At 32.5% G+C, this 15,171-nt stretch overlaps 1 protein-coding gene and 1 non-coding gene across 2 annotated transcripts; one reads left to right on the top strand and one right to left on the bottom strand.

The window, feature by feature from the left end:
• The first annotated feature begins 680 nt into the window (after window positions 1-680).
• Smp_tRNA_01133_Gln_TTG.1.1 lies at window positions 681-751 on the top strand. The gene has a single exon. It is a non-coding gene (tRNA).
• A 2,959-nt stretch (window positions 752-3,710) lies between these two features.
• On the bottom strand, window positions 3,711-8,638 carry Smp_170070 (putative innexin; the record flags this gene model as incomplete). Its single annotated transcript, XM_018789204.1, has 2 exons — window positions 3,711-3,791; window positions 8,231-8,638. 2 exons carry the CDS (start codon window positions 8,636-8,638, stop codon window positions 3,711-3,713), a joined length of 489 nt encoding a protein of 162 aa, XP_018654671.1.
• Window positions 8,639-15,171: the final 6,533 nt, after the last annotated feature.

The following is a 15,171-nucleotide window of genomic DNA, read 5'->3' as shown; positions in this document are numbered from 1 at the left end:
ATTAAATTTATGACAACCTTAATGGATAAAAACAAGTTACAACCTATTTATACATTAATAAATTAATCAGTGATTCCTTTGATTTACTTATCTATAAAAGCTTCAGCTAGATTATTGAATATTCATTTATTCAGGTTGGTAATCATAAACACAGTTCTGAGTGGTTTGACGGAAGCCAATATCCTTATTGACTAACTGAGGAAAGGATATTAATTCAGCAATGATTTTGTTTGCTTAATCGGGACCCACAAAGAACATTTCTGTAATTCATTGAATTCCAAATATCTGATACACTTTTACTTCAAAGTAAAACCTTATCGAAACGACTGTTACATTAATGACTTGTCAACTATATGTTTATTCACCACAAAAATATCATCTATTTATTTTATTTTCATTAATAACCATGCTGTGAATTTGTGAGCTCAACATATATTACTCTTTAAGAGCTATTTCTTTAAAAAATGATCATTGAAGTGTATGAATGGTGTAAGCAAATCACACACCCAGCTACCAGCAGATTTATAGAACTCCAATCGGTAAAGAATCATAAAATATTTGTGGCGTTTCTTATAGATGAGTTTAGACAACGATACATGAGCGTCTGTGAGGCCATAAACTTAATAACAACTTTATAAAGGAACAGTTCCTATGTTTATTATTAAATCTACTTCAATATATCACTTAGTAGCTAAGTGGATAACGCGATGGCGTTTGAAGCAAATTGTACTGGGTTCGAGTCCCAGAGTGAACACCAACTGTGGGCTGCACTTATATCCAGCTCACGAGTCCCAAATAAGATGAAACGCGCGTCCTGGATACCACTGCTGGCCACCATCCGTCTTTGCTTATATTGCTCGTAAATTAAGGTATGCACATATGCCAATAAGAGACTGATCTATTACAGTCATAAACATCAGTTGGTAGGTTTAAGTAAACAATTACAATTGAATTATTTTTACGAAGCTATTCTGACAAGTAAATCGGTTGTAGTGCTATGAATAGTGTAAGAATTATGATAAACTAAATACACACTATAACGAATCAACCAAGTCAAGCAATTTAAGCATTTTTGATATTTTGTTTCTTCAAGTGGATAATGATGAATTATTCTGTTACTTAGTCATTTTTAACATTTTTGTTCCGCTTTTCACCACATCTGCTGATAACTCTGCACCGAGAAGTTATTTATCCACGCACCTTTTTGATTATTTCTAGGTAAGTGATAATGGCTTTTTAAAGCGGTATCTTTAATTTTGTTCACGACATCACAAAATGTTAAGACAAAGTTTTATCTGCATTATCTGACTGCTAATGTCAATTTGTCACTTGAATTAAAAAAATAACAAATTTTGTTCGTTTGCCAATTCAGTCAGTTAACTCAACAATTATTTGCACAATATTTCTTTAAAATATTCTTTCCCTGAACAATGATTTTCAAGTAACTATCAAGGTACGAGGCGAAATCATCAAGGGCACAGTCTCGTTTAGTAATTTTTCCGGAGGTCTACTTATTATTTCACTACTCAATCTGATGTAACTACATGAGAATGTTACTCGAAATTATTACATGACGTAATTTCATGAATAAGCTAAACTTTTAAACACGAATCCTATTTAACCATTATCAAGAGAGTTAAAAATAAATAGATTAGGTATTCATTCAATATGAGTTCAGTATCTAAAATCAATGTCTGTATTTTCGAAGTTGTGATATTGAAATATTTCAAATTTTAAATTAGGATGACTGACTAAATAATACCTAATCACCAAACAATCATCGACAAAACTGAACAGAATTCATCAAGAGGTTGTAAGAGACTTAATTATTGAAAAAAAAGCACTAACCAGTGTTTCGGTTTCCATTCCAGAACTGTTAGGAATAAGCAACAACCGATTACAACATAGAACTCAAGCTTTCAAATTTATCAAATTCATTTTCAGAAAATGAAAGACAATAAATAAAACTGAGCGAAATTATTAGAAGGAGAAGTCATTGATTCATTTATATCTGGGCAGTAGCACAACATTTGATATTCTAAACACTTACCAAGTTATTAATGGACTAAAAACGACGTGTTATTTATTATCAAAACATTCATTATTAAAGAACGACAGCTAATTATAACGGAATAGTCAATATCATCATAATTTTGTCACAATAACATAGGTGAATTCTTACTTTTGTAACTCAGTGGCATAGAGTTAAATATAATTTTAGCTAATTGAAAGTCAAAAATTGACTGAACCTTCTGTCTGACGATCTATAGTTGTAATTATATGGGAAACTTATCGGAAAAATTTGATCGTTAATGAAGTAGTTCGAATGAGACAGCTTCGAAAATATACATCCTAATTGAAAAGCCAGAACTCTATCCGATGTTTGTAGGTCACGCTAATCCGAAGAAACAGATATCTGGAAAGATTACGAACCTATAGTTCCATTCGTTTGATAAGATGCAAACAACCAGTCATCAGGACTGATAAATAAATTCGTATTTTGTTCTTCTGATTAATACTAACAATTTCACACAATACTTTATTAAGATATGTGTAGTATTGAAATACATGATATACTTGTCATAAATTCATTACATTATGGTTTCCTACCGCTTCGTTAAATAAATAATATTTAATCATAAGCATTTTCACTTGACTGTTCATCATCCTACATTGGTATCAACAGTCAAGAGAAGCCTTCTTAGAGATTTCAGACCACTACATAATGCATAAAATTGTTTCATAGATAAGTTTATTGGATAGACTATAAACCTAACTTGCTGGAATTCGGTCATTGTTTCGAACCAAATAACGTGAAAAGAATCTCCACATAGCCAACGAATAGTGTACATAATCAGTGCACCTACAGTAATAGTTATTCTGATTTGGGTAGAATCCAACGACATGATCTGAAATGAAACTAAATTTTGTAGTCTAACTGTTTTTCTTTTTGATGGATACACTCGATCACATTTATGAAATCATGTCAATAAAATAAAAAGTGCATATTACATTGGTAATTTAACGTTCATGCAGTTTTATTCATATACTCCATTTCTGAAGCCTGACATTAACAAACGCCGTATTTGTTATAAGGCTAAATGTCACTCAAATATGTTGTTAATTCTAGTAAAAAACCTTGACCTAACAGTCTTTAAACTGAATTATTCATACTAAAAAACATGTTCCAAAGTTTAGATGGATGGTCATACCCATTAAAGAAGCTCTCCGCGAAGCATCATCAATCTTGAAAGCATTACCATAGTACAGTAAAAACTAGATCAAAATTTAGGTTAAAAGATAGAACATGTCATGTTTTATCTCAATTTATTTACCTTACTTGTTTGTATGTTTAATACCGTACCCTTGATTCTGTGTATATGTGTGCATTTATTGATGTTTCCGTTTCATGTAGAAAAGTTATATTTGGCTTAATATCGTTATAAATGTAAAGGTCATTCAATCCGAAATAACTTCAAAAGCACTTAACGTTTCTCAAATAGTTTTATAACCAACCACTCATAAAATCGAAGTTATTTTGTCTAAAAATCGGGAAAAATGTGATAGGTTTGAGATGTTATTAGCTATAATGTTTTGCGTAGGTTACTGTGTACTAGAGAATGAACTATTAAGATATATTGAATGAAATTTGTACAGTTTAGTGTAAATAAAATCCCTTGGCAAATGAGGACATTGATGGAACCACCCACTTATTTAACACATTCGGATGGCTTACGCATATAAGGTATATCATCCTTTTTACTTATAACATTTAATTTACATGAGTCCGACTTTTCAAATGGTAAAATAATACATTTAGAACTATTAGGAAAGGAAACTGAAGTTTTCAAAAGAAAAACCAATTACGCACAGTTACCGGCCTCCTCATAATTTTCAATAGTAGTATATCAATACATAGTTTCTTAGATTTCCCATTCAATACATAGTTTTATCTTTTTCAATAGTATTAGACTAATGGGGCGACGCTAACAATACAAAGCGAATCTTTCACCACTTATGCATAGATACTTTTTTAAGAGTAAGCATTTGTTATGATTTACATTTCATCGTAATCTTTTGTTCGCATCATGTGGCACCAGTTAATTAACTTACAATCATAAATCTGAACATATGTCTACTTTGGATTCAAGTATTAAAACAGCTTAAATAAATTCGAAAAAGGGGAACACAAAAATATCTCAATTCCATTTAAGTTATGCTTTGTTGTTAAATATTATCAACTTGTATTATCTTAAGATCACAGCTATTGATAACCTTTTTATTTATACACTGTAATTAAGAATAAGAATGGAAACAAGAAAACCCAACGGCAAAAATATCTTGTTTATTCGCTTTATTATTTTAAGAAACAAACGATAGTTGCTTCTCTTTACATACGATACCGTTAATTGACTTTCTTTGGTATTTTTAAATGCATTTCTGGCAGAGAATAAGTTACTCGCCATTAGCATTTTTCTGATAGATTCTTTTAGTTTAATGTGATCTTTAAAAAACTTCTACAAGGACCTACGTTATAAGTATTATTGAACAAAGTAACTATAAGATCAAATTAATTGATTGACTTTTAAAGAAACCTTTTAAGTAAAAGTTATTCTGCTAACTTAATCAACTTGTGGAAATAGTTTTTTACTAAAATTATTCACATTTGTCTCAGTTATTGCGTATAAGCTTAGTCTACGTAGGTCTATATGAAGTGGTGAAATAATCTGATAATAATATTGAATTATCCTAATACCTTAAATTCACTTAGTATTACTTGTTCGAATCTTCCCATTAATGTTTAGGACTGCAAGCGGTCAGTCTCTTATTGGCATATGTGCATACTGTGTGTATAGCCTTATTTCACAAGCATGGATAGTGGCTAACAGTGGAATCCAGGACGCGCTTTTCATCCTATTTGGGACTAGTCAGCTGGATGTACCTGCATCTCAGAGTTCATGTTCACTCTGGGACTCAAACGCAGTAACTTTTGCTTCAAACGACATCACATTATCCACTCAGCTACTGAGTCCTGATAGCCACTTGCTTGTGCAATGGGGTGAAGTTTAAATTCACTTAGTATTACTTGTTTGAATCCTAGTAACTTATTACTTGTTTTATTGCAACTGTTTCGTTGATTTTTCCTTGAAGTAACTTCATGAAACTTTTTATATTCATAATTATAGAACATGGAATAAAATCAATATTATTTTATTTGAACTGTCAAGCAACATTAATTATTCATAAAAAAGGAAACAATACTCCTGTGTATTTATGTTATAATGTCAACAACGTCATTTAAAATTGTATGTCAGATTTGATATTTACTGCTACATTACATATTTCTTCTTGCAATGAGGTAAGTATATGTAGATACACACTAAGATTAATTAGATAGTCCCGATATTAGGCATATCTCGAAATTTTCTTCACGCTGAAATGGCTCAGGCGTCACATTATTAACAAAAGGGTTTCATCAATGCTCATGAAAATGAAGATAATAAAACGTGGCAATACTCAGGTTTAAATAATTGATCAAGCATGTATTTCACTTATACAAGTATCCGTTCCATCGAAATATCTAAACATAGCACATTTTTATTAGCATTAGCCCTAGAAAATGTTGGTTTACCAACATTTAGAATGAGTTTGTTAAACATATGTGCATAGAATAAAAATTCAAACAAAACACTTGGTTTCTAGAAACATGCCATTAACGTTTACACAATTGTTTTGCATTTACGAAAGTTTGTTTTATTCACGCACAATAATATCTCAATACATTAATCAGTATAATAGAAAGTAAATCCGTAATTCTATCAAACGAAAATTTGTTAACCTGGTCAAATGAGGACGAAATAGAGCTCTAACAGACGCCAAATAACAGTTAAGCGTAGTGAATAACACAGAAGTAGAAAAATCTTAAACCGTTATTCTGTAATGAGCCGTGAAAGAATTTCGTTTTCAAACCAAAAAAGGAAAATTATCTACAGCAATGATTTCATGGTCTTGTGTGCAACAGTAGCTTTTCAATATAAATATTGAATGACCTTAATCCGATGAGTTTGACTGGAGGTTATATCTTTGTCTATGAAACTCTCATCCGAATTCATGACACCCGGTAATTCTCCTTAAAAACAACCGTTATTACAGATCACTGCTTAAAATATAGTAAAGATATTCAGTATTCTAAGCATAAATCTTAAAACTTTTAAGATCGTTATTCTCAAATATTTATTTTTGAAGCCTAGTTGATAGCGCTTTTCAACAGAACTTACCGTATTTCAGTCATCCAGTCTATCTATTTTTACGTAAGATAAATATGGGCTAGAATACATATTTGTTCTCTGGTCTAAATAAATCTATTTCCTTATTTTACAGAATTCTCCAAGATAACTGAGCATGAATGACGAGATGGTTGAAACTACAAGTCCTCTGATGGTCAACTTATTACTTGCAACGTAAATATAACTAATGGAGGTATATTAAAGTATAATGGCGATCTAAACGGACTTCTCTAGCATCCTGACCATCTTCCTAGGGCTATCCTCTGATCTCATCTCTCACAACATCTTCAAGTATAACTATATTAATATCCCAATATCTTGGTAATTACATGCTTCGATAGTTTTGAAGACTTATTTACGTCTGCTTTCCTAACCAAGAATATGAATGAAAACTATGTCTTTTACGATGGACATATGGTCAACAAACAGAAAGGTGTTTGGATTCGACATCATACCTTGAAGATTTCATGGTTGGACGATCAGAAAACAAGAAAACAAAGCCAAATATTTATTTTTTGTGTCATTACAAACAAAGTACCCTTGTTATACAGTTCTTATTGACCACAGGCTCAATGACGAGCATTGTTGATTCAATGCTCAAAATGCAAACCAAAAACCTATATCTAATATCTGTGTAGCATCTCTCTTATTATTACACAGTCAGTTGATTATTTATTTAGCTCCCTTTGTAAATTGGCTCATCGGAGAAATTATTATTAGCCTCAGCCTAACTACATATGTGTTCAGTATGAACCAGATCTTTCTCATCAATTAACAATTCTAAATCTAGGTCCTACCACAAGATTAGTTCATATAAATATTTGAGATAACTTTCAGTATGCATGTTTTAGATATCGGTTTATTTTCTGTAATTTGATAGTTTCCCCTAAGTTCACAAATTTAAGAACGACGATGAAACCATCATTTTACTGAGATACTGGAATAGAACTAATGAGGTTAAAATTGCAGAAATAAAACAAAAAAAGCTGTAAACAGTTTTGAAACTTTCATTAGTTTTAGGAACTGATTTCTGTACTAGTGTGTATTAGTTGAAACTACCATTCGAACGTTAACATTTTCAACTTTGAATAGCGATACACACTTCTTGCAAAGAACGTCGTATCCAACAGCTCAGTATTTAAATGGCAACCAAGCGTTGTTTTATTGGATAATCACACGATATTTAACGAGTTTTGTTAACTTCTTTTCACCAACTAAGTTTTATGGATAACATATCATTTTCAAAAATTCCTTTTGTACTTATAATCTTTTGGTTACATGGACCCGATTTCCCAAGGAATTCGCTCCATTTTAAGTAAAGGAAAAACAATTTCTATTTGGTCATATGATTGTGTTTTCATCTGCAGTTAAATCTCATATGTACTTTTAAAACTGTCTGACTTTGGTAATCAAAAGACAGCTCGTTAGTATTTCAGCTCATCTTAGTAAGTGATTCTGGAGTATGAGAAGCATTGGCATGTTTTTATGAGACGTATTAGTCATAATCTATATTGCAAAAGTCATTATAGTCTTTCTTTTGTCAAATTAGATATTTCGCAAAAACACCAATAGGTGTTGCGAAAATACCAACAACAGATTATTGAGTAAACGCCTCACTTTTGTCTCATTCAAAAAAAATTACATTGGCAGTATAACAAATAAAAATCAGCGGATATTATATAGCTATTTTACTTAATGGCTTGATCTACACACTAACCAACCATTTGAGTTATCTCTTCTCATACAATGACTTGCTATTTTAAGATTCGTTGAGTAGTGTCAAAGTGTTTATATTAACAAAATTATTTTAAATTTAAGTAACAAGGTATAAATTAACACTTCATTTGTAAATTACTGTAAATTCAAATCACTGTAATCTTAACACTTTGTTATGGAAATTTGAATATGAAAAGATACTCTTACTGTTCAAAACGGTAACTTACATGAATCCCAGACTGCCAATTAAATAATCTCCATATCAAACATGGCAAATTAAATAAAAATGCTTGTATCATTAGAATAAATGGGACCCATTGATAATAATGGATTTTTCTATTTTCACGTTCTGATATATTTTCGGGAATATTAATATCCTGAGTAGGTATAAAATATGTGCTTGTTACCCAACAAACTGATTCAGCATATTCTTCTTGAGCGCGTGTAAATTCCGTTGGCACCCAACAGGCAATAGGTTTACCAATATACTGACGAGCCGATATGATAAGTGTAAAAATAATCAATAATAAAGAAGTGAACGTATGACTAAACCTGTCTGAAAAATCATCATCACGACGTAACTTTCCTGCATCTAGTTTAAATTTTGTAAGTCCAGCAAAAAAGTGTGTATCCATAGTAGGATCACCCGTGAAGAGGATATAGTATGTAATTTAAATTAATGCGTTCAGTCCTATATCATTATAAGCGGTACGAATAGTATTTTTTTATTAGGAGAAAGCGATTTGTACTCTTGGAACAAACGGTCGAGTGTGAAATAATAAAATTATATTTTCCATGTTAGACTCTCCAGTATTTGTTGTAAAAACGTGTTTTCGTTGATTCAACTGGAGTTAATTCAATAGTAATGAGTTCACATGACCCTGTCCCAAACAAACCACATTATCTTGATTTAATATAAAATAGGTATAATTCAGTTACTTCTTTATCATTGAAATGTTTTCTTGTATATCCAATACAGCATATAAATATTAACTTACTTAAAGGGGAAAATGTAATGAATGATATCATTTAATCGGTAAGTTAATATATGATTGGTTGGTTTTATATTGGTTAGACATTCATAGCCTCAAGTGATTTGTTGATTATATTGAAGCTTAGTAACATGTTTACGTTATTAATTTTGTATTGTGTCTTCCTTTTGACGTTGTGCACCCTTTTGCTTGTTCATTTACAAAATTTTCATCTTATGGTATATATATATTAGATACGAAAATGTAGGTAATTACAGATGCAGATCTATGGTTCAATTAATGTGATCAGTTAACGAACTTCTGTCCAATCTTCCAAAAAATACACATCTAATCAAGTCTAAGTATGATGAACACATGATGTATTTTCTGATAGACAAGACAATGATCAATTCATGAATTTTTATTATCCTTGTACATAATTATTGTGTTTTACTACCCTAGTAACGTTATTAAGCTCTAGTACAACAGTGTATATTTGAGGAAAACGCTAATTGTTAGTATTAATGTAAATATATTCAGAAAAACATTAAAATTCAAACATGTAGATAAGTGTTTAAGTAACCTTGACAATGTTGTACGCTATATTCTTTCCTGAAATACATCTGCTTTCTTTTAAGCAAGCACTATAATGTATGCAGAATACAACTCAATGTCAACTTGATTTCCTTTTTGTATTTATTTTAACGTTCTAACGTTTTCATCGCCAACAGAACTGTGTACTATTAAGTAATTAAGCAATTATTTACTGAAGAAACCAATTCCGAAACTTATTGTTTTTACGGAATCCATTAGGCGTTTTGTCACTATTACCCTTTTATTTTGTGAAAAAACGAAAGCCTTACACAAACAGCGAAATCAATAACCCACAAATAATGAATCATATGTATTGTTTTGACAGAAAATTTTGTTAACATAATGACAATAACCAATACTGTTGTAGTGTGGGCTACTTATATCCACATAAATAGTATATAACGATGGTCGAGCTTTGAATGTATCTCAGTAGAAGATCGATAAGGAGAGAACGGGAACGGAACGCAATTGGTATGAAAATGTATGAACAATAATAATCAGAGGTTGTGGACTGATATTTGCAGAAGGAACGATCAAGATTGAGACAATTGATTGATAGTTTGCAAATTAACTATTTACTATATGGTTCTCATATTTTGCTGAGATATTCTGGAATTGTATGACTGAATATAACCAATTGTTCACTACACTGTCAGTCAAGAAGACCTGTAACAAGTATCTTTGAAAATGGAAATGTAATCTGTATTAATTTCAGTTCAGATTACTTCATAATTTTACTAACATACGTACATACGTACGCATTTATCACACAGTCAAGAATGATCAATCAGGATTTATGATTCTGTAGACAAATTAGATCAAACGCTTGAAGTAAAACAACAGCCACTTAATAATGACTGGCAATACCACTTTCCTAATAATAGCCTTTCATATGAACTCATTTATTTTTCTTTATTATTGTTTGAAAATAATTATTATATCCTTAAACGACATCATTATCACCGATATTATAGTGACTATCTTGATCGATCGCCAGTTTCAACTCCCTTTTTTATCTAATAATTTTGACAGAGCAATTTTTATTTTGACCTACAGGATGAAATATTGATGAAGATTTGAGTAAATGATTCGGTGACCTTAACAATGACTATTATTATTGGTCTTAAATGACAATTAATATATGCTTTCATGTTATATGATTAGTGGAATCCATCATGTTATTGATGTTATTTAACATATTTGAATACATTGACTTTCTATACTATTGAAGGTGGCCTTGTTAATGCTCGATCTAATCTGAATACAAATGATTCTAGTATGGGCCAAAGAAAAAGCAATAACTCCTTTATATGAACACATGACTAGGTTATTTTAGAAAGCGTGTGACCCCACACTCTACAACAAACCTTCCCAAGTCTATCTTTAGGATACTGGATTTGAATCACTGAATACGGAGATTCCATAAACATAAGAAGAGATATCCTCAACGCCCATAAAGTTTTAACCAAAGCATGTTATCCTTGATATTAGTTTAAGAGTATTTCGAAGATACTTTTGATGTGATTAAAATCAAGAACTTATATCAAATTGTGTTGTTATTACAGGTTTTATTGCTAAATACTCTATCAGAAGTAATAGCTCCTAAATGTATTATGAAACTTAACCCTATTACTTAATGCGTATAGTTAACTACATTGAAAACACCCAACCACTGGAGAAAACGAAATAAGCGCGCTACCTGCCATTTTGAATTCGTGAATTCTTTGAAGACAAATTGCAGATAAATGGTCTAGATTCTTAACATTCAGAATAATAGTTTCCTACAGGTGTATGAGATAAATGATATTAAACTAGCCTGTCATTTTAAAACAAATTACTGAATATTTAGTGTTACATAATAATAAAAGCACTATGTTTTCAGTATGACTAACTTTCACCTGTTAACCCTCAAGGAGGAGACTAGGCCGCCCATAAGCATTCTTCAAGCAACTCTGTCATGGACAATCCTTTCCAGTTGTTTAGAGCTACTATTCGTCCTTTTGATATCTGCTTTCAATTCCCGACACAATGTGTTCTTTGGTCTTCCACTTTTCCGTTTCCCTTCAGGATTACAAGTTAATGCTTGCCTCGTCATTCACATTGGTAATTTCCTCAATATATAGCCTTTCCACTTCAAACGTCTTTTCCTAATTTCCTCTTCAGATAGAAGCTGGTTTGTTCTCTCCCACAATAGTCCGTTGTTCATGGTATCCGGCCAACTGACGTTGAGTATCTTCAGTAGACAACTGTTTACAAATACTTGTATCTTCTTGATGATGGTTGTAGTAGTTCTTCACGTTTCAGCTCCATACAACTGTCTTGACGTTCGTTCTGAATATTCTGATTTTGATGTTGTCTGAAAGTTGTTTTTAGCTACATATGTTATTTAACTGTATGAATGCTGTCCTCGCTTTGCCATTCTCTGCCTTCATATCTACATCAGATCCTGCACATTCATCTATGATGCTCCCCACATAAGTGAATGTTGCCACCTATTACACAATTTCCCTATCAAGTTTGATTGACATGCTGTTCGCTGTGTTGTATTTGAGGATCTTGCTCTTCCTTTGTGTTTGTTGAGGCCTACTGATGCAGAAGCTGCTGCTGCCACACTAGCGATCTTCATCTGCATTTGTTGGTGTATATGGGATAGAAGGGCCAGGTCATCTGCGAAATCCAAATCTTCTAACATATTCTGAGCTGTTCATTGTATTCCATGCTTTCCCTCGGATGTCGAGGTCTTCATAATACAGTCAACCACGAGTAAAAAGAGAAAGATTGAGAGTAAGGAGTCTTGTCTGACACCACTCCTCACTCGGAATGTGTCTATCATCTGTCTCCATGCACCACTCTGCAGTGTAGTCCAACGCATCAATTCCGTATGATGTTGACAATCTTCTCAGTTACTCATTTCATAGTGTCGAAGGAGGTTCCAAAATATTCTCCTATCCACCCGTCAAACGCCTTCTCATAATCAATGAAGTTGATGTATGGTAACAACTTCTATTAAATCGACTGTTCAACGATGATCCACGGTGTCACGATTTGGTCTGTGCACGGTCGATTTTTACGGAATGCGACCTGTTGATCTCGAAGTTGGGCATCTACTGAATCTGTCATCTGGTTCAGCAACACTCTGTTGAAACGTTTTCGTGGTACTGCTAGTAGTGTGATGCTTGTGTAGTTTCTGCATTTTCTCAGATCTCTTTTCTTTGGTATCTTGATGAGGTATCCCTCTTTCCAGTCTGTCAGTGGCACTTGTTCCTCCTCGCAAATCTTCCTGAATAGAATGTGGAGCATGATTGCAGTTGCTTCTATGTCTGACTTCAGTGTTTCAGCTGGTATATTGTCAAGTGCTGCTCCTTTCCCATTCTTGATTTGTCTGATGACTATCCTGATTTATTTGGTCGTTGGTAGAGTGATGTCTATCGGAAGGCATGTGCTTGCCACTTCAAGGTGCTGTAGATCCAGTGGGGTCTTCCACATTGTCCGAGCATTTCATGTACTTATAAAAAGTTTTGCTGCGTTTGCTAGAAGTGGTATTAACCTCGTGACTTCTGAAGAATCTCGATTTTCACCATGAGGCTTCATAAAGATCCTTCGATTCGGAGGGGAGAGTCTAGATGGTTTAATTTGTTTATTCTTGTTAGCGTTTTTTAGCAAGGTTATTTTCTACTAGATTTTGTTGCCCCGATGTTCAATTCTTTCCCACTGTGTTAGCATGGGACCGGCAGTAACCGTGGGAGAACAGCATGAGGTGTTATGTTTTCACTAAACATATATTAAAGATAATTCACTGAAACATTAAGTATTTCAACACTGTGAAATCAACAGTACGAGCAATTTTGGAATTAATCAACAGTATTTTTTGATTCAACTACTTCCTTCTTATCTATTTGTGATCAACCACAAACTGCATGTAAACATTTTGAAACATTAAAATCACTACGTCACAAATGTTTTCCTTAACCAATATAAGAGATCTTATAAAACATCAAGAAATTTACATACCAATTCACCATATTCGTTTTCAGCTATTTATACAAAGATATTCTAAGTTTTATAATATGAAAATAAAATTTTCCCATCATTTGCAGTGCTTGTTGTAATTCTCCCACTGATGTTCAGGACTGATATTCATCAGTCTCGTTTTCTGGAAAATGTGCATTCTGTAAGGATGGCCTCCATATTGCCATAAGTCGCAAGGATTATAAATAGAGATTGATAGTGTCTAGCAGTGTAATAAAGGACTTTCGTTTCCGAATACCTCTACTGGATATGCATGCATCTCATAGTTGAATTTCACTCTAACCCTGTACCGTTCACTTTAAAAGCCATCACGTTATCAAACTGTGAGTATGTAGAGGATTAATTCCTCTATATCTGACTCCAATAAATAAATAATATCCCGATAACTGAATATTTACTGCAGGCTAAATCTCCCAGTAGAATTACGGGTTTACTCGAGATTATTCAAAAGCTTGAACACCAGTTACAGAGATACTTTATTGCTGAAGCTCGGTAAAAATCCGCAAGCGTACAGATAGCAAGCACACTGGGAAAACAAGTGAGTGTGTGTGTGAGTGTGTGTGTTAAAAATCCATATATATTTATGAGTGTTAATGGGTTGTGGATAAATTATTGATTGTCTTTGTTTACAACCAATGAGAGAACAGATTAAAGATTGATGTGCAGACACATGCGCTCAATCAGACTCACACATAAATTTACAAAGTGGATTAAATTTTAAGATTACAGAGAGCACACGAAAAAAACAATAGTTGAATGGGCTTGCTACAAGTATAACGCTTGTGACTTATGGCAGTATCGAGATAATTTGCACAGGATACACGTATGGCAAAAAGAACCGATCGATTGGTCACTTAACTGATCAACTGATCAATTCTAGTCTTGAACATCAATCAAAAGATTCAGACAATCAATACTTATAAACTAGAATTCACCTCACCGCACAAGTTAGTGGTCTTCCGAACTAAATAAATATATGGATGACGTTTGAAGTGAACAGTACTGGGTTGGAATATCTGAGTGAAAATCAACTTTGAGATGCATGTATATCCAGTAGAATTATTCCAAATAGGACGAAACGTGTGTCCTCTATTCTACTTCTGCTTAAAAATGTTTTCTTTCTCAAAACCTAGAGCCTGCAAAAACCAACCAGAAATAGTTGAAGTCAATCGACCCTAACATTTTATTATATACGTCGACAGAAATCTGCATCGATCGTCGTGTATATAAAATGCTGATGTAGTAATGAATAGATATACTTACTTCATCTTTTAGTTTACATATGTGTGTGTTAAATAGGCTGATTTTCGTTTGAACTATTAAATGAAATGTATTTACTTACTTTATGTCGGTTTTTAAATGTGGGAAACTTACATTATGTTTGTCAGAAGATCGACAATCTTTTTCCTCCCTTTGTTAGTTAATAGTATTTACTTTTAAATCATAAACTGGCTTGCAAACTATACAAACAAGTTAGAATTTACTTGGTAAGAAACTGAATATATCTGGAAAATTTATTTAGACAATATGATTTGTATTTAAATTGAGTACGATTTATTCTCATTACTGTATTA

Source organism: Schistosoma mansoni, chromosome W (assembly GCF_000237925.1).
Source record: "Schistosoma mansoni strain Puerto Rico chromosome W, complete genome".
Lineage (NCBI taxonomy): Eukaryota > Metazoa > Platyhelminthes > Trematoda > Strigeidida > Schistosomatidae > Schistosoma > Schistosoma mansoni.
This window is presented reverse-complemented; position numbering and strand designations above follow the sequence as displayed.